This window comes from Gymnogyps californianus, chromosome 16 (assembly GCF_018139145.2).
Source record: "Gymnogyps californianus isolate 813 chromosome 16, ASM1813914v2, whole genome shotgun sequence".
In the NCBI taxonomy this organism is placed as follows: Eukaryota; Metazoa; Chordata; class Aves; order Accipitriformes; family Cathartidae; genus Gymnogyps; species Gymnogyps californianus.
This window is the reverse complement of record NC_059486.1, coordinates 14,301,035-14,318,130: the sequence shown is the minus strand read 5'-3', so window position 1 is coordinate 14,318,130 and position 17,096 is coordinate 14,301,035. Positions and strand designations below refer to the sequence as shown.

General features: G+C 56.4%; 2 protein-coding genes across 3 annotated transcripts; one reads left to right on the top strand and one right to left on the bottom strand.

The window, feature by feature from the left end:
- Positions 1-2,571: 2,571 nt before the first annotated feature.
- Positions 2,572-6,579, top strand: MYL2 (myosin light chain 2). Of its 2 annotated transcripts, XM_050906678.1 has the most exons (7): positions 2,572-2,685; positions 3,678-3,767; positions 4,472-4,547; positions 5,106-5,210; positions 6,009-6,084; positions 6,167-6,215; positions 6,344-6,579. In XM_050906678.1, exons 1-7 carry the CDS (start codon positions 2,572-2,574, stop codon positions 6,440-6,442), a joined length of 609 nt encoding a protein of 202 aa, XP_050762635.1. In that variant the 3' UTR covers positions 6,443-6,579. The 2 variants fall into 2 exon arrangements, with proteins under 2 accessions (XP_050762635.1, XP_050762636.1); XM_050906679.1 differs by lacking the exons at positions 2,572-2,685; positions 4,472-4,547 and having other exon boundaries at positions 3,678-3,774; positions 5,082-5,210.
- A 692-nt stretch (positions 6,580-7,271) lies between these two features.
- Positions 7,272-16,811, bottom strand: CCDC63 (coiled-coil domain containing 63). Its single transcript, XM_050906898.1, has 11 exons — positions 16,797-16,811; positions 12,973-13,136; positions 12,631-12,820; positions 11,392-11,511; positions 10,725-10,906; positions 9,991-10,172; positions 9,295-9,515; positions 8,743-8,817; positions 8,149-8,341; positions 7,579-7,776; positions 7,272-7,387 (listed from the first exon to the last, which is right to left on the bottom strand). The coding sequence occupies exons 1-11, from the start codon at positions 16,809-16,811 to the stop codon at positions 7,272-7,274; spliced, it is 1,656 nt and encodes a 551-aa protein (XP_050762855.1).
- Between the last annotated feature and the right edge of the window lie 285 nt (positions 16,812-17,096).

Below are 17,096 nucleotides of genomic sequence, written 5' to 3'. Positions count from 1 at the left end.
AAAGAGCAGGGGTTAATCAAATCCTTTTGACTCCATTTTTTATCGAGCTCAAGAGGGGCTGTCCTATTAATTAGAAAGGCTTTTTCATGTAAAACACAGGCTCTTTTGCAGATAAGAAGGGACGATGCTTGATTTTGCCATGGCACAGATACGTGTGTTATTCCCTGACATCCATGCACAGGCTGCAGCCACTTCCCAACAGCTCTTTTGTTCACTACAGAGCTCTATAGGCATATGTACATACATATATATTTAAAGCACTCAGTTTTTCCTGGATGCCAATAAGTCCCCCAATATTCACAGCAGGGGAAGGAAAAGATGTGCCTGGAGCTGCTTCCATTCCCAGGCTGGATCAGGATCCTCACCAGGGAGGCAGGATCCGGCCCGTGCAGCACAGAGGATTACGTCTGACAGCAAGAAGTGAGCAGCGGAGCAGATGCACAGTCTTACAAATTACGGCAGAAACACAGGCAGCCATCTGCACCCCATCCCCGGCCAGGATTTCTGTGCCGCGCTCGGCACAGCCGGCCCCTCAAAGACCCTAGCCACCATCTCACCCCTAACCACAGCGTGGGTAACACTGGGGAGAGACCAAGGTCTGACCTCTTCTGGGCTGGGCAGGCAGAAACAGTGCTTCCCCTCCAAAAAAAAATGTTCTGGGAAATCTCCGTGGCTCCAGGGCTGCCTCCCGTGCTGCCAGCCATGCCCCAGCATGGACATGGAGCCAGGGACGGGCAGCGTCCAGGCGGCGCCAGCGGCTCCACGGCCGACCGGTCCCGTTAAACCACTACACATCACTTCCCTGATGCTTATGGATTTTTCCTTAATGCCACAAATTAAGGTAATTGGGCTCGACTGGGCGATGAATCCAGCTGAACTTGGCAGGAGGAGGGAGCGTCCGTGCCGAGATTGATCCTGCTCATCCCTGGCTGTGCCTGCATGCCCGGGGCTGGTCCTCGCCCCAGCTCTGCCCCTCGGCTCTCTCGCCTGCCCTGAAATCCATCCTGAAATCCCTTCCCTCAGCTGCAGCTTCATCCAGACGAGGCAGTCATTCCTGGATCAGGAGTTTTCTCCTCTCTGGGCACTCTTCCCTACACATTTCCCTGCTGCCTACTTAAAGCCTCCCCGTAATGCCACCCTCACAGGCTCAGCCGCGGCAACTGGGCGTCGAGGTGTGACCGAGCAGTGAGTACCAGGGATTAAACACGGTATTTGTGTCCTCTGGGGGAACGAGGGCAGCGTCTGGGTAGAGCTTGGAGCTCCAGGGATTTGGTTTCACGGTTCCTTTTGTTCCCAGCCCTGTCCCAGCCCTCCCCGCTCGCCCACCAGCCTCCTCGGCATGCGGAGGGGACGATGCCGGGCAGCGGTGTGGGCAGCGAGGCCAGCAGCCCCCCGTGCCCCAGCCACCGGGTCAGGGCCATACCAGGCATGGCAGAGCTTGGGGGCCGCGGCGGTGGCTGACAGGCATCGTTGGGCTGCCAGCACCATTCCCACCCCAGCACGCCCACGCCCCCAGGGCAAGGCGAGAGGGAGGGGAGATAAAATTAACAGGCTAAAAATACTGAAGACAAAACAGAACCACCAAACAGCCCGGTCCCGATAGTCAGCGGTTCTGCTCCACGAGGGCAGCGGACCCTTGGCAGAGGTTTTGCAGGATTGCTGCCTTGCCTGCCCACGGGTTCGGTAGCTCCCGCTACAGAAATGCAGCCTCTGGCCAGGATGGTTGTGCCATGCCCAGGCTGGTGAGCTGCGGCAGCTGGGCGGCGTGAGTGCCGGTGCTGCTGGGTGCTGCAGGATGTGGCCCCGCACCGGCTGCCAGCGCCTGGGATGGAGAGAGTTAATTGTGTGCATCTCACCGGGACCAGGGCGAGCAAGTGTTTGGCTTAACTGGGTGACAGGTGCCTCGGTGGGGGGTGACACATGAGAGAGGAGCCCTGCATGCCTGCCTGGCTTTGCGGGAGCTCAGCATCCGCCTCCGGCTTCATCCCGGCGCTCTCGGATGGGGTGCTGCGTCTGAGCTGGTGCTGCGGCAGGATGGTCCCCTTCATCCAGAGATGGGGTGGCCGGCAGCCTCGTCTGCTCTTCGAGCATTACAAGCGATGGGACCCCGTTGCACCCAGGACAGCAAGGCTTCTCCGCTGCCAGCAGCTGAGCAGCACCCGGCTTTGCCATGCCAACGCTGCGATGGGGCATGAAGGCTCCCAAAGATGCCTGGCAGGACCGAGGCAAAACATCCATGTCCCAAGGCTTGGGGGACTGTAGCCGGGGGTCCCCCAGGGCCAAGTCCTCCCTGCGTGTCCCAGAGGAGGGGAAAAGCCCGGCCGCAGCCCGAGTGACAAACGCAGGTGGGATTGCTCCTGTGCCGTCCCCGCCGCGGGTCAGCATCTCCAGTGTGGGAGCTGCGGGGCTGCCTGGCACTTCATTAACCTTGAAACCCTCTCTGGCTCACATGTCACGTCAGCCAGTGACAACAACAAGCTGCTATTCCAGATTAGAGAGAGAGGGACAGAGAAAGTCAAGAGACAACAGGGTTGGGGGCGGCTAACTTACCTATTACAGCCAAAAGTGGGCATGGGGTTATTTTTAGCCTGGAGTGGGATGTATTTATTGTTTCAGCCCAGGGGAAGCGAGGGACTGCCTCCGAGGTACCTCTCACAGCAACATCGGCAGCTGTGTGAAGCCATGGTGAGTACCGAGAGCCCGAAGCTCCAGCGGGAAAAGGCAAAATCTGTTAGCTTTTTCACCAGGATAACTTTAACGGGCAGGGAGCGATGGAGGCGACAGGGATGTAACGGCCAAGGATCCCTTCTGCCCCAGAAAGGGGGTGAGCAAGCTGGGGAGCATCTGGCTGCATTGAAGGCATCCCATGGGGAACAGAGAGGTGTCTCCCACGCTAGCAGAGCTTTCTAACTGGGGCAGACCGCTTTGGGGTCCAACTGCTATCTTTCTGCTTTCCCTTCCTCCGTGCAGCAAGAGGAAGGGCCGTTGTGTCCCCCAAAACCCTCCCCCTCTGCCTCCTCCTGGCAGACCCCCTCCGATTAGAGGGAAAGGCTGCTGGAGCACGCAGCTGGACCGAGGGACAACGGGCAGGGTGGGAGGGTGAGCGGCTCTGTCCTCCACTGCTGTTAAAAAGACACATTGAGCCGTTTCTTGTTGTTTCAAGCCTCAGTGCAGGAGGAGGCAGATTTTTTTAATAAGCAAACATTTTAAAAATAAGTGCTGTGTTCTTAGTGAGAGGCACAGCAGAGTAAGGAAGCACCTAATGACTACAGCCCCTGCGTGCAACCTCAGCAGCACGCTCCCAAACCCGGGTTTCCATCCAGGGAGATCTCACCCCGGTGCCGATCCTTTTACCTGCCATAGCCTTTGATGGGGGAGCAATTTCCCAACTCATCTTTCCTCAGACCTATTCGGCTAAATTCATCAGGAAAGCAAAGACGGAGCTGTAATTTAAGCAGGAATCTTAACGCCCCTCAGTATCTCGGAGGGTCGCATGTGCCCAGAGCTGCTGAGCAATGCATGGGGAAACCCCCAAGCACCCAGGGAAGAGAGCACAGCGGCAGCACCAGCCCAGAGCTACCGTGAAGGACTCATGACTAAGAATAGGGTAGTTTCATGCTTTTATTCCATACCATAAAAAGCCAGTGAGTTAGTGATACATACTTGAACCCCTGCAGGCACCCAAGAAAGCCAAGAAGAGGATTGAAGGTGCTAATTCCAACGTCTTCTCTATGTTCGAGCAGGCCCAGATCCAGGAATTCAAAGAGGTAGGTGGGTTTGGTAGAAATGACCAAGGGTCCTTGATGCGATGTGACCTTCAGCTCTTTCCTCAGCACTTTCAGATCGGTGACAGCTGGTTTGCAACAAGAGGCAGCGTGCCCGGTTTTGAGTCGTTTTATTTTGAAAGTGCGAATAACAACTCGGTGGCATTGTTAAATACAGCATCGCCTCAAAGCTTCCTAGGAGCCCATACCCCGCAAAGGAGCCGGCAGCATCCAGGAGAGCAGGAGCACATCTCCCAGCCAGCTCCCACCTGCTGTGCCAGGAGCTCCTCATGACTTACCCCCTGCATGGCTGGCACACGGTCCTGTGTAGATCCCAGTTACAGGGATAACCGGTCCTAGTTGGGGGAGCTGATGGCTCAGGCTGTCCTCTCCAGTTGGTCTCATCCCGGGGCGAGAAGGCTTTGGCCAAGGCATGGGGTTTGTACGGCATTAGTGTTTGGGCTGCCGTAGGAAGCCATCACCCTGCACCTCCCAAGGGCGCAGGGGCCGGGATTGCTGCTGGATTAGAAGGACGGTTGTTGCTCCCTTGCTGGGTGAGGACCCCTGGGCCCCATCCCGGGCAGGGCTCCAAGTGCCCTGTTCCCATCCAACTCCACGGGAGGAAGAGGAGGAGGGTACTCAAGCCTTTGCAAAGGCCAACAGGTCTCCCATTCCCTGTGCTCCCTGCCCTCCTCCTGTGCTTCCAGGCGTTCACCATCATGGATCAGAACCGGGACGGCTTCATCGACAAGGCGGATCTGAGAGACACGTTTGCTGCGCTCGGTGAGCCCCCTTTTAGGACCCTCCCCAACAGCTTCGACAACATTAAACCTATTAAGTGAGAAACCAGCTGTGAGCCCCCATTTAACCAAGTCCCAGCGGTTAACTGGATCTCCTCTTTTGCTGAAAAGCTCCTGATCCAAAACCACTTCTCTTAGCGGGGGAGATCCCACGCCGGGTGACTCAGAGCAGCTCTCGCAGCAGCGGGTGTTTAATCCCATAGGTACTAGAGAAGAGCCAGCTCCTGGATTATACACAGCCAAATGCTCCCTGCCTTCTCACGTGCTATGAAGCACCTGGGTGTGCCCATCCCACAGCATCCCTGGGTGTATGGGCATTAGGGGGATTTACGGGATTTGTGGCAAGCTGTGAAGTTGCAAGCTTGGCTCTTTCATCATGGAGGCCAGCATGAACCAGCGATGGGGCTGGGGGAAAAACCACCAGGAGAAGGCTCCCATGGTATGTCTTTTAGCCCCCAGCACATAGAGCAGAGCCCGGAGGTCTGCACACATTTGCAGGCGGACATGGACAAGCGATTCACCCAATGCTGCTCTCCCCTAGGGCGCCTGAATGTGAAAAACGAGGAGATCGATGAGATGATAAAGGAGGCACCCGGCCCAATCAACTTCACCGTGTTCCTCACCATGTTTGGGGAGAAACTCAAGGGTGAGAGGGCACCCGGGGAGCTGGGGGGGGGGGGTGTCAGTGGGCACCCACACCATCACCAATATCCTGTCCCACCTGGGGAAGCCACCCAACTTTCGGGACCTCCATCACCCTTCCAGGTGAGACCCCTCAGAGGCTCCTTGGAGGCCTCAGATGGGAGATGCTAAAGGAAAGGCAGGTGGCACTGACTGCCATACTGCGGCGTGCAGAGCCCGGGAAGTGGGTCAGAACAAAGATGCCTCCCACAGCACGGCCAAGAGGTGACACCTGGGGACGACCACGGGATGCTTGTGAAATGATCTCCCTCGCCCATCCCTCCCGCATCCCTTAGTGCCACCTTCTCCCAGTGGCAGCACGGGGGTCCCCCCAAAGATAGAGGCTTCAGTGGGACCATCACCAGCGTGAATTTGACAGCCTCGTCCGGCTGCACCCTGTATCACTTACGCAACCCAAGGCATGCAGCCTCCCTGCAGATCTCCAGGAGGCTACGCCGGCCCAAGGGCCTGTGCCTGGAGCTCTATAAATACACCCGAAAGATTAGATAGACGCTGGATGCCAGGGCGGTGCCGACACAGCCTGCTTTGTGGGCACACCATGACCCTACGTCTGCTCCTCTACATGCCACCACCCGCTCTCGAGGCCCCGGCTGGCGTGGGAGGGCTATGTGGTCGGCGTTCCCGCAGGGACCCCACTTCCCAGCCTGCCCCCCATCTTCCCCCCGAAGGCTGGGGGAAGCAGGAGGCTGCAGCTGGCTTCCTCCTCCGCCGCCTCCAACTGCCGTGGCCATGTTGTCTGCAGGTGCTGACCCAGAGGAGACGATCCTGAACGCGTTCAAGGTGTTTGATCCAGAGGGGAAAGGCCTGAAATCTGCCTAGTGAGTGCAGGGGTGCCCAGGGGGAAAGGCGGGGGGCCCCACCGAGGCCTCCCTGGTGCTCACCACGCTCTCTTGTTTGCAGCATCAAAGAAATGCTGATGACACAGGGCGAGAGGTTTTCCCAGGAAGAGGTACGAGCTCCTTCCCACCCTCTGCCAGCCTCCCGCGCCCTCCATCCCGACAGACCCCCAGTCCTCCTCCCAGCCCCAGCCACAAACCCCTTCTGTGCCACCTTTTCACCCTGGCTCTTTCCCGGCAGATCGATCAGATGTTTGCAGCCTTCCCTCCAGATATATCTGGCAACCTGGATTACAAAAACCTTGTCCATGTCATTACGCACGGCGAAGAGAAAGACTAGCTCATGCTCGGCGCTGGGGCTGGCACCGCAAGATCATCTCTCTCTAGGTTGCATGGAGGGGGGGGCCTTTGCCTCTCCCCCTGGGGAACATGCGAATGGCACCCACATTAAACTGCCTTTTGGCGAGAGGAAATCCAGCCGCTGGTGTGAGTGGTGCTTGGGCTTGCGTGGTGTGTCTGCGCGGTGCGTCTGTGCCCAGCGGGAGCCCCCAGACCTATCCCAGACCCCGCTGCCCCCAGCCTCCCGGCCCCACTGCACATCACCCTCGCGTGCTCTCGGGTCCCTCTGCCCAGCCGTTTCCCAGCCTGGCCCAGCTCCCAGCCCCAAACAGCCTGTTTTGCACTGGGCTGTGGCTAGCAGCCATCTGGTCCCACCAGCTCAGGACCAGTGCTCAGCTTGGCTTTACTTTAGGCAGCAGAGAGCTGCCTGCTTCTCCCAGCTTAGCAAGGAACACCCAGTAAGCTCGTTCATCCCCTTTGCATCCCCCCATACCCTCCCCGGACCCCTTGGAGCAGGCATGGTGCAGGACTGGGACCGTAGTCCCCATCTCCTCCCTAGCAGCCATGCGATGCCCGGCTGCGGGAAGCACGTTGGGTTGTGCAACGGGGACGGCACCCCACCGGAGAGCAGCTGTTCCCGCCCCCGCCCGTGGCTGCTGTCAGCAGTGGGCGAAGCCATGCCGAAATATCACCCGGCGAGCTTTTGAAGCCTGCAGAAGGCGTTGGACTCCTTCCAGAGGGGAAGGGAGATGGAACGATCTCCAGGGCGCAGAAGCAGAGGGGGAGCTCCAGAGTGAAACTGTTTATTTTAATTCATCCCCACCAGGCTCTCACACCTTAACGCCGTTCTTCCCCTTCTTGCCCGTGCCGGCGGCATTGCCCCGCTCCTTCTCGTGGCTCTGGAGAATCAGCTGGCGCAGCTGGCCGTGGTCCAGCGGCACTTCCACTGCACAAGAAAATGGCCGCCCCGTCACACACGCCATCACAGGCCTTATATACCCGGTGGGGCGGGACAGGCTAGTTGGGATTGGCTGGGGAGGACAAGTGGCAGCGGGGGATTGGCCGGGCAGCCATGGGGGAATTGTGGATTGGCTGGCTGTGTGGCCACAGCCCCTCCCTCCCACCTCCCACACTCACAGGCGTCGATGGCGTCGGCGGTGCCGTCCGGGGTGGGGGGCGGCGGGCAGAGCTGGGCCCGATCCATCACCCGGAGCAGCCCGGTGCCGCCCAGCAGCGGGTTGGCGAAGGGCTGGGCCGGGTGCGAGCCGTCAGCCGATGTGTAGCGCAGGATGGACTCCATCAGCAGGAGCTCGTTGGTCTTCTTTTCCACGAGACCTGGGTGGGAGGGAGCACCGTCCCGCAGGGTCCCCGCACCGAGCCCCTGCCCGAACCCAGCCCCGGCTGTTTGCTGAGCAGGGGATCCATTGATTTCTCCGAGGCAGTGCCGTCAGGCAGCCTGTCTCCCCAGGGGCAAGGGCCCAAGGCTGGGTCCCACACCCAGAGCCACGATGAGGGCGTGGGATATTTATACAGCCGGGTTAGCTCCTGAATTTGCTGGGAATTTGGCACTGCAAATTCACATTAGGGACACCCATGCATGACGGGGCAGGGGAAAAAAACCAGCTCAATTAAAACACAGTGCAAGTGGGTGGTGGACATACAAGGTCCGGGCCATGTGGTGGGGGAAGACAGGCAGCCCTGACCCACCAAAAAACTGCATCAGGTTCAGGTCCGTGATCTGCCCGCTTTCTCCGAGCTGCTTCATTATCTCCGTAGCGTCGCAGTTGATTTCTTTGAACAGGGCTTCCATGCCAGATTTGAGCTGGCCCAGGACTTTGCTGCTCTCTTTGCATCTGTCTTCGTACTGGCTGGCTTCCTCTGTGGTTTCCATTAGTTTTTCCTATCAGCAAAGGTTTTGCTAGGTGTCACACCAGTCCCCTGCTCTGCCCCCCACCCCAGTGCTGGCCAGTTCCAGTCTGGACACTGGAGACATCCCAGGAAGAGGCTGTGGGATGCTCCCTTCCCTGCAGGGGAAAGGCTCTGTGAAGGGGATCCCAAGCTCCCCATGCCACAGACGAGGCCCCAGGCGCTGGAGGACCAGGGCTGGCAGGAGCCCTGCGGTCGCCCTCTCACTGTGGAGACAGGGAGACAGGGCTGCTAAAGCCGATGCAGGGCCCTTTTCTGCCCACGCCTCTCCAGCCGTTGGCCAGAGCAGCATTGACAGGACCAGACTCCCTAGGACACGTGCCAGGACAGACAGGGGTCTGCTGCCCTTGCAGAGGGAAATCCCGACTGCCATACCTCCAGCTCCTTCAGGACATGAAGGCTGCTGCTCTCCGTGTACTCCTGGTCCGTCATGAGGGCCGTAATTTCGTTCTGTGTAAACAGAAGCACATGGAGGGGGTACTAGGCTGAATGCCCACCAGACATGCCTAACAGAGGCTGGGGACCATCCCTCCGCCCTGGGAGCAGGGACATCCCACTTGACCCCTCTGGGGACCATTGTCCCCAGGCCAGGAGAGCAGGTGATGGCCCCACAACAGGCATCACTTCTCACTCCAGCCAGCCCCACACACGGCCGAGGCAGCTCTTGGCCCTCCTGGATACTGCAGTATTTTTGCTGGGTACACGGTGGCAGCATTGAGACACTTTCAGCTCTGAGAACGCAGCGTTCTGTCTATTGGAGTTACATTTTTGGCTACCCCTTTGCACTCCCCTAATCCCACCCGTGCGGCAGGCTGTGAGCAGGGCTCTGGTGTGGGCAGGGATGCCGAACTCATGGGATAGGAAAAACCCACCCCAGCCCAAAAGCACCAGCTGAGAAAGGGGAGACATGAAGAGCCTGGAACAGACCTGGAGGCCCTTGATCCTCCACTGCATCTTCTCCATCTCGTTGTTCAGCTCAGTGGCGTAGCTGAAGCAGGCGAAGTTCTTCTCCTCCTTTTCAATGAAGCCATTCACCAGCCGGTCGATGTCCCCGTCCTCCGCCAGCTCCAGCAGGCGCTTGTAAGCCACCTCCCGGCTCTCGAAGCTCTCCCCTTGGCTCCGCTTGGCCCGCTGGGCTGCCTTCAAGGCTGAGGGAGAGATGGAGAGCCTGGGCTGTGTGTGTCCCTGCAGGCTGCCCTTTGCAGAGCCTTCCCCTGCGGGTGCTGTGGGGTTTGGCGGGGTGCTCGGGGCAGAGGGGCAGAAGGTGTCTTTATTTCACTCAGAAATTAAGCAAGGAGCTCACAGTCTGCATGGGAATGGGGCAAACACAGTGGGATCCCTCCCCGAGAGTATAAAAGGAGCCATGGTTGCACATGGAGGCAGCTCCCTGCCTCCCCATCCCTCTCTCTCCCCCAAGGGCAGCCAAGACACATGGTGTTGGGTGGCCTGATTTGGTTATCACTGTTCATCCTTTTCTTCTGTATGGCAAAGGGTGGGTGAAGGAGCCTGCAGGCAGGGGAGGGGTCCTGCCTTTGGGGTGCAGTGCTATAAGCAGCCCCCTTGCCAACCCTGCAGACTCCTGGTTTGCAGTCCCGGTTGCACGTGGTTTCTCTCATCTGATACCTTTTTTCTTTTTGGCCTGTTCCTCCAGTTCAGAGCGATCTGTAAATTTGGCGAGCATGAAGGTTTTCAGTTTGGTCTCCTGGTCAAGGACGCGCTCCCGCTCCTGCAGCTCGACATTGTACTGGACAGTGTCTTTGCTGTGCCTTTCATTCATGGCTGAAATCCTTGCCAGAGCCTCTGTCCTGCACACAGAGAGCGGCAGGTTACACCGTGTGTAGGTTTAAGGATTTGTATTCCTGGCCATTCCCATGCATCCCTGAGCCTGACCTAGCAAAGTCCCCGTGATGCTGTGCACGTTGCCCGGCTCTCATGCAGATGCAGCCGTGTTAGCCCAAGGCCAGCAGCAAGCTAACATAGCTTTTGGTGGGGTTTTGTACTTGGACATAGCACCCAACTGTGGGCAGCCAGGCTCACTTTGACCGGAGCTGGCTGGCCTCTGCTCCAGGTCTGCTGCATCCCCCTACGTGGGCTCAGGTGGGACTCAGAGGAAAGAGACTGCTCCATGGGGCAACTCACCCCATCCCAAGAAACGTCTGGGATAGGTGGAGTAAATCACCCTGGAGGTACCAGTCTCCCTGCACTGACCAGGCACCTAACCCTTAGCACCCAGTTCTAGACACGAGCAGTGAATCCTCTGTCTGAAGTTGCCATCGGTCTCTGTTTACATCGATGCTCATGACTGGCGTTGCCTGTCGGTGCTGAGTTTGCCACAGAGGGTTTGCAAGGCCATGTACCGCCGCTCGTAGGCTTGTGCGGATTGCTCAATGGCAGTGTTCATCCTTCTCCTCTGCTGATCCAGCTTCTTATGGAGCTTCAAGTAGAAGTTGTCCAAAATGGCTTTCTGGATTCGCAGGTTTTCAATCTCTTCTCGGAGCTTGTTATTTCTGGTCAGGATGGTATCAAAATGGACAGTGACCTGGAGAGAGGGAAGCAAAAGGTTTGAAGGTGGTGCGGGACTGGGAGGCTGAGGTCTCTGCTGAAAGACCTTGACCAGAGCTGGGACAAACACAGCCCAAGAGATTTTAAGTTGGCCCTGCACTATCCTCCTCCCCAAGACACGGAAGGCAACAGTAGGCCAGGCTGATGATGGCAGAGACCTGGAGCTGGCATTGTCCAAGGCAAGGTGGTTTCAGGCAGCTCGGGTTTATCACTAAACAGGTGCAGACCTCCAGGCTTCTTGGCATGGCACGAGTGCTGCATTTGGGTCACCAAGCTTGAAGGAGCCTTTGAGATATTCTGGGAGCAATCAGGCCAGGGGAACAAGCCAGGTCCTTTATGCAGCTTGTGTCAACCAAACGCATTTGCACCATTACCCTTTGTCCTGACCAAAAAGCGTTTTGCACACAGGCCCCAGTGTGGCCCCGCACATGGTCCCCAAAGGTCTGCAAAATGTTTGCTTACGTTGTTTAGACGCATCTCCAGTGTCTCAATCTGCTTTTGCATCCGTTTGCTACTGTTCGCTTGCTTCACCTTCACTGCTATCTGGTTTTGCTTCACGATCTTTTTTTCCAGCTCTAGTATCTGCACACAGAGAGGAAAAAAAAAAAAGTCAGTATAATCTCCACCCCTATGTTCTGGACTCTTGTCAGGACACTTAGCCAAAGAAAATACCCTCTGTTGACCTGAACTACAGCAACCATGTCAGTAATGAGCTCACAGTTATAGAAGCAGCTTTAATCCCAAAGGATCCCATCCTGCACACGCAGAAACATAAACTGTAACTAGGAATGGGTTTATTTTCATGTCACGAAGGAAATGCAGCTGCCTCTGGAGGGAAATTCAGCGGGTGTTGAACACGGCACAGCACCACTCTGTGTGGAGTGGAAGAGGCAATGAGGATGGTTTTTTGGTAGTGGTATTGTGCTGGCCAGACAGAGATCTGTGCAGACCTCCCCAGGAATGAGTGGAGGAAAACTTTTGCCAGAAGTTGAGAGCTGCCAGAAGAAATAAATCTAAGAGAAGAATGAAGTAGTTGGAGAACAACGAAGCAGGGGGCAGGTGGGAGAGGTATGACTCAGCCAAGAGATCCCCGACTGAAAGCTAACCCTGTTGTGGAAAGCTCTGCAGCACCTCCAGCAACTGTAAACTACCCGAGCATGTTCCCTGACTTCTGTCATGGGTGGCTTGTTCAGAGCAGAAAGCTGAAGGCATCTGTCACTTCTGTAGCACTGGGTTTCCCTTGGCCTCCCACCCCACCGTTGACCAAATCCAACCGGGCTGTCCTCAGGAGAAGTGATGGGACATCCCTCAGATGTTGCTGCTCCTCTATTTGCCATGTCTCAGGCAGCACAACTAAATGTTCCATTTTTGCCTCTTTTTCAGGAGAAAAAGTCAAAGGAAAAGCAGAGGGATGTTGCGTGACCCCAGGCAGGTGTGTGCCATCAAAGAGGAGCTGCAGAGAGCGGTGGGACAACAAGGCTGAGAGTCAGACCTTACTTTTCTAGCCAGTGCTGCTGACTTGAATGGGAGCCTGGCTCTATCCCTTTGTCGTTGTCATGTGTCTTTTGCCAGGAAGCAGCGTTATATTCCAAGGCCTGAATTAAATGCATTTTACATCGAGGCGTTTCAGCCGTAGGGCTCACTCTGTGACTCTGCTCTCCTCTACCATGCTCAGCCAAGGAAGGGTCCAGATGCTCTTACCTGGTTGTCCAGGTCAGCTAACAGGGCTTTTCTGTCTCTAATCAGAGAATCATACTGATATTTGGTCTGCAGAAGGCATTGGAGCTCCATACAATTTCTGTCATCCAGCATCGCGTTTCTCAGGGACGTGATCTGGCTCAGCGTTAATGACACCTCTTTGTGTTCTTGAGTCAGCGACTCTATTTCTTTTCTGTAAAAGCGGAACAACAAATGACATTTAGCACATCCCACCTGCAACGCCGGAGCCGGTCCTTACCCCTCCCCATCTCAGCACCAGGGTCCCCAGATCTCGGCATGGAGGAGCTTTCCAAGCACAATGCAGCCGAGCGAAGCTGCACTCACTCCTGAGCCTGCATTTGCTGCCTCACGTTGGCACCATAAGATTTCCTCTTCTCCACTGCTATCCGAAACTGTTTCTGCAGTCTCCTGATCTCGGCTTCAGCCAGCTTTTCTTTCTCCTTCACAGGGAAGTCCGAAAGCTTCTGCCTCAAAGAGGGCCCTCCCCGCTGCCACAGAGAGGGAGAGTTTGGTCACTTGAGCAAACACGACCCGCAGTGGTAGACAGCGGAGCTGGACACAGGGGAGCGGGACATGGCATCACCACCTCCAGCGGTTTGTCACCACCTTCAGCTCTTCGCTGCCGCCTGAGATATTCATTACCACCCGAAATGCTGAGCCACACAAACCAACTCCATGAGTGCTTCTGGTCCACTTCAGAGCAAAGTCCACCGAGTGCTTTGCTCCTGGGTAACCCACCCCCATGCTACTACCACTCCCCAGGGCAAGGAGGTGTTAAGAGCAACCAAAATCAGTGCTTGTTGACCACGGCAGCTGAGCTGCAGCCAGCACCTTGATTCCAGGACAGGGTGCAGACCTCCAGCAGCGGGGAGGGCAGGTGACAGCAGGTCGTCACCTCTTTTATCACCCAGCATGACTGCGAGGACCAAGTGAGGCAGAACCAAACCCACCCGTGCTGGGGGCATGAATGAACCCAGCTGACTTTGCCCAGGAGCGGAGCAGGAGCGCTTGCATCACCGGCTGTGGGAAGGTGACTTCTAGCTGAGAAACTGCCTAACAGGTAAGGACTGAAGCTGCGGCAGTTAGATCTGCCACTACCTGTGTCCTCAGCTGACCCATATTCCCCAACCCTGCCTCCCCCAACACCCAAATCTCAGCCCACGGCCTCATCCCCGGCACAGGAGGGCAGGCAGAATCAGCCTCAACACAACCCAACGCCTTGCTGGCAAAAGAAAGCCTGGCTCCCTACTGCCTGTCCGGCTCACCGCACTGCGGCATTTATTTCTGCAGGTGAGATCCCCATGGCAGATCCTCCATAGCACCTGTGGAGAAGTTCAGCTTTGGATTGTCCTTCAGTTTTTACCTTTGAGCCCCTCATTTCTTCCAGCTAACTCCGCCGGTTGCTCTGCAGACGCCTCGGGAAGGGGACAAGGAAGCCTCCACGGGGCCAGACCTGCTTTCCAAGGGGAGAAATGAAACCCAGGTAAGGGGGTGGTTGTGTCCCCCTGCCCGTCCCTGAGCACCCGCTCGCGTGTTTGGCACATGAGGAAACCATCACAGATGGCTGCGCGATGAATAAAAGGAGAGCATTTGTAGTGATGTCATCGCGAAACACGCTCCTCTTATCGAGTTTACAAGTAGGGGAAGAACAGATGGTTTGAGCTATTCCACCCCATTTGGTACCTGGGTTTCCATAGAAATCCCGGCGAGGCCAGCCCCCCCCCCCCTCCGTGCCGGCGGGCAGAGCCCCCGGGGAGTGTGAGCAGGGGATATCGCCTGGATTCAGCCCCTGTCCCGCTGCAGCCAGGGAGGGCACTGGGGCTGACCTCGCAGCCCTCACCCCCAAAGCTGGTCCCCCCCCCAGCCCCGCTACAGTCCCCTGGGCCCCCCTGTCCCCCCCGACACTGCTCACCCCACCACAGGGTGCTGCAGTTCCTCTCCAGCCAGAGGAAAGGACCACGGCGGCAGTCGGGTATTCCCGAGGAACAGCCCCTATTTCCAGTGGGAAGCGCAGGAGAGGCGAGAGCCGGGCAGGGAGCCCGTCCCTGTCCTGCACCCTGCGCTGCCCCAGGCTCTGTGGAACAGGCAGTGGCCTGGTTGCCACGACAGCGTCATCACATCGGAGCGTGGACGGGTTCTCCATGGGGACCGTCACCAAGGAGGATGGAGCGAGGAGGTGGCTGGGGCACCCCCACTCGCCCCATGGGGAGTGCTGGGAGCCCACGCTACATGGACCAAAGGGGTTTCCATCCCCCAAGACCAACCCTGAAGCACGTGCTCTGATGTCTCCCTGGCTGTGGTTCCACAGCAAGCAGAAACCCTCATTTTACCGGTTCTTGCTTCCCTTTGCAGTGTTTGAATCATCCCATAACCTGGGACTTTGAAGCCTTTTGCTCCGACCGGAGAGCAGCACCCAGGGCTTCGCTGTCCCCAGCAGCGCTTTGGGGCCACAGAGCTGCCATTCCCTCCCCTTCCTTGCCGGCCCCGCAGCCAGCTCCCTGGGCTTCCTACCTGGTTTCTATCTGTTTTGCTCGTGGAGAGGCAGCAATCACCACATCACTGCCATTGCCCTCGGCATCCAGACACCCTCGAGGTGCCCACCGTCGGGAGAGCAGCAATGGTTGGCACTGCCAACCCGGGGAACATCCCTGGGGACGGAGACTGTTTAGGCGGCCAATGTAAGGGACAAATTGAGGATTCATGCCTGCTTCTCTCCTTTCCATGCAGGGAAGCACACGGGAGCCGTAGGCTGAGTCACGAGAGCCATGATAATCCCTTCCCCATAAGCTGGAGCGCGTGGTCGGCTCCTTCCCAGGGACTCAGCAAACCCTGAGATCCCTGGAGGGCAGAAGCACGAGACAGCGCTGGAGGCTGCAGCAGGGCTGTGTTTTGTAGCCCTGGTGCTGCTTACTAAGCTCTGGGATGAAGGAGAATAGAGAAGCGCTGAAGATGAGCAAAGGGCAGCCGTGTCCCAGTTTGCAGGGCTGCGGCGAGTTGAAGGCGATGAGCAAAATCCCCAACCAGCGCATCGCTCTTGAGGCTGCGCCTCCCCGTTATCCTGGAGACTTTGATGAGCTAACAAGCCAGCCATCAAGTTCCAGGCCAATTCACAGCCAGATAGGCTCTGAGGATGCATTTAATTGGAAATTATTTTCATGGCAGAAAGCAGAATGTGGCATTAGATAAGAAAAATCGCAACCAAGGGCAGAGCGATGCTGGGAAGGCACTGGAGCCTGAGGGTCCTACTGGGGCCGGGGGAAGCTCCCGGAGCTTTTCATGCTGTACCTGTATGATCGACAGCTCTGTGGGATAACAACGACAACCTCTCCAGGGATGAGGTTGTCACTCTGTCTCGGTGGCCCTGGCTCTGTCATACTGCAGATCCCTTCTCTCCGGTTTGCTTCTCTTCACCCTCAGCAGAAACAGGGCCAAACCTCCAGTTCAGAATAAAGGTAGAGCTGCAGGGGTGGACATTATTTTTCCAGAATCAACGCCGCTGGGTGGCTGAAAATCCTGGTTTCCCTTGGCTTGGACTAGTCCAGCCCATATTGTCTGTCCTTTTTGTGTTCCTTCTCCATGGACCAATTCTCAATTGTTTAGCAGCGAACAAGTCAGTAAATTAAACTATTGAGGAGGGATCTGATTTGGTAGAGTCTGTGTCTGTCACATTCATTGTAGAAGCATTTATTTCACTAAAGGGGACTGTTTTCACCCAAACAATGCTCGACTGTCAGACTTGCTCTGAGTGAGGGTGATTTCACTGTCTGGATGGACCTTTAAGCTGTGGCTGAGCAGAACAGTAATCGGAGCGGGATGAGATCGTCTGTAACATCTGAATCCAATGAATCTCCATCTTCTGGAGAAACAGAAGAAAAGTGACTTTCTATGCAATTTTCATCTTAACCCATCTTCCCTGATTTAATAGGTACATTTAGCACTGGTTGACGTGGAGAAATTATTCCTTCAGCTGCAGATTTGGGGTCTAATTAAAACTACTTGTACTATTTTAAGGGCCAAATTCTGATCTGTGCAAGCAGTGTAAATCCTTCCTGATTTCAGCAATGATTTCTCCCTTTCACCGGGTCCAGTTAAATGGTGGCTGGAGGGGACGGTCAGAGCTGGGCTGGCTCTGATCTGAGCTCACCTACCTGGGAGCGTCCCATCGACGTCAAAGAAAATCTCTGGGGTAAGCTAGAGAATCAGGCCCATATTTCCATGCAAATGTAATACATTCATGTTACTTAATGCCTATTTATAACAAATCTAGAACTTAATTCTACTTAACCCATCTTTGGTGTTTGACACATGAAATCTGTGAGTCAGAGGACTATATATGGAACTGTCAAAACTTTCTTTTCTCCCTCCTCTAAAAGCCTGGATTAAATCATAATCAAACTCCCGTCAGCTCCAGCAGCAGCGCTGGGAGGAGCAGGAAGATGCTGACAACT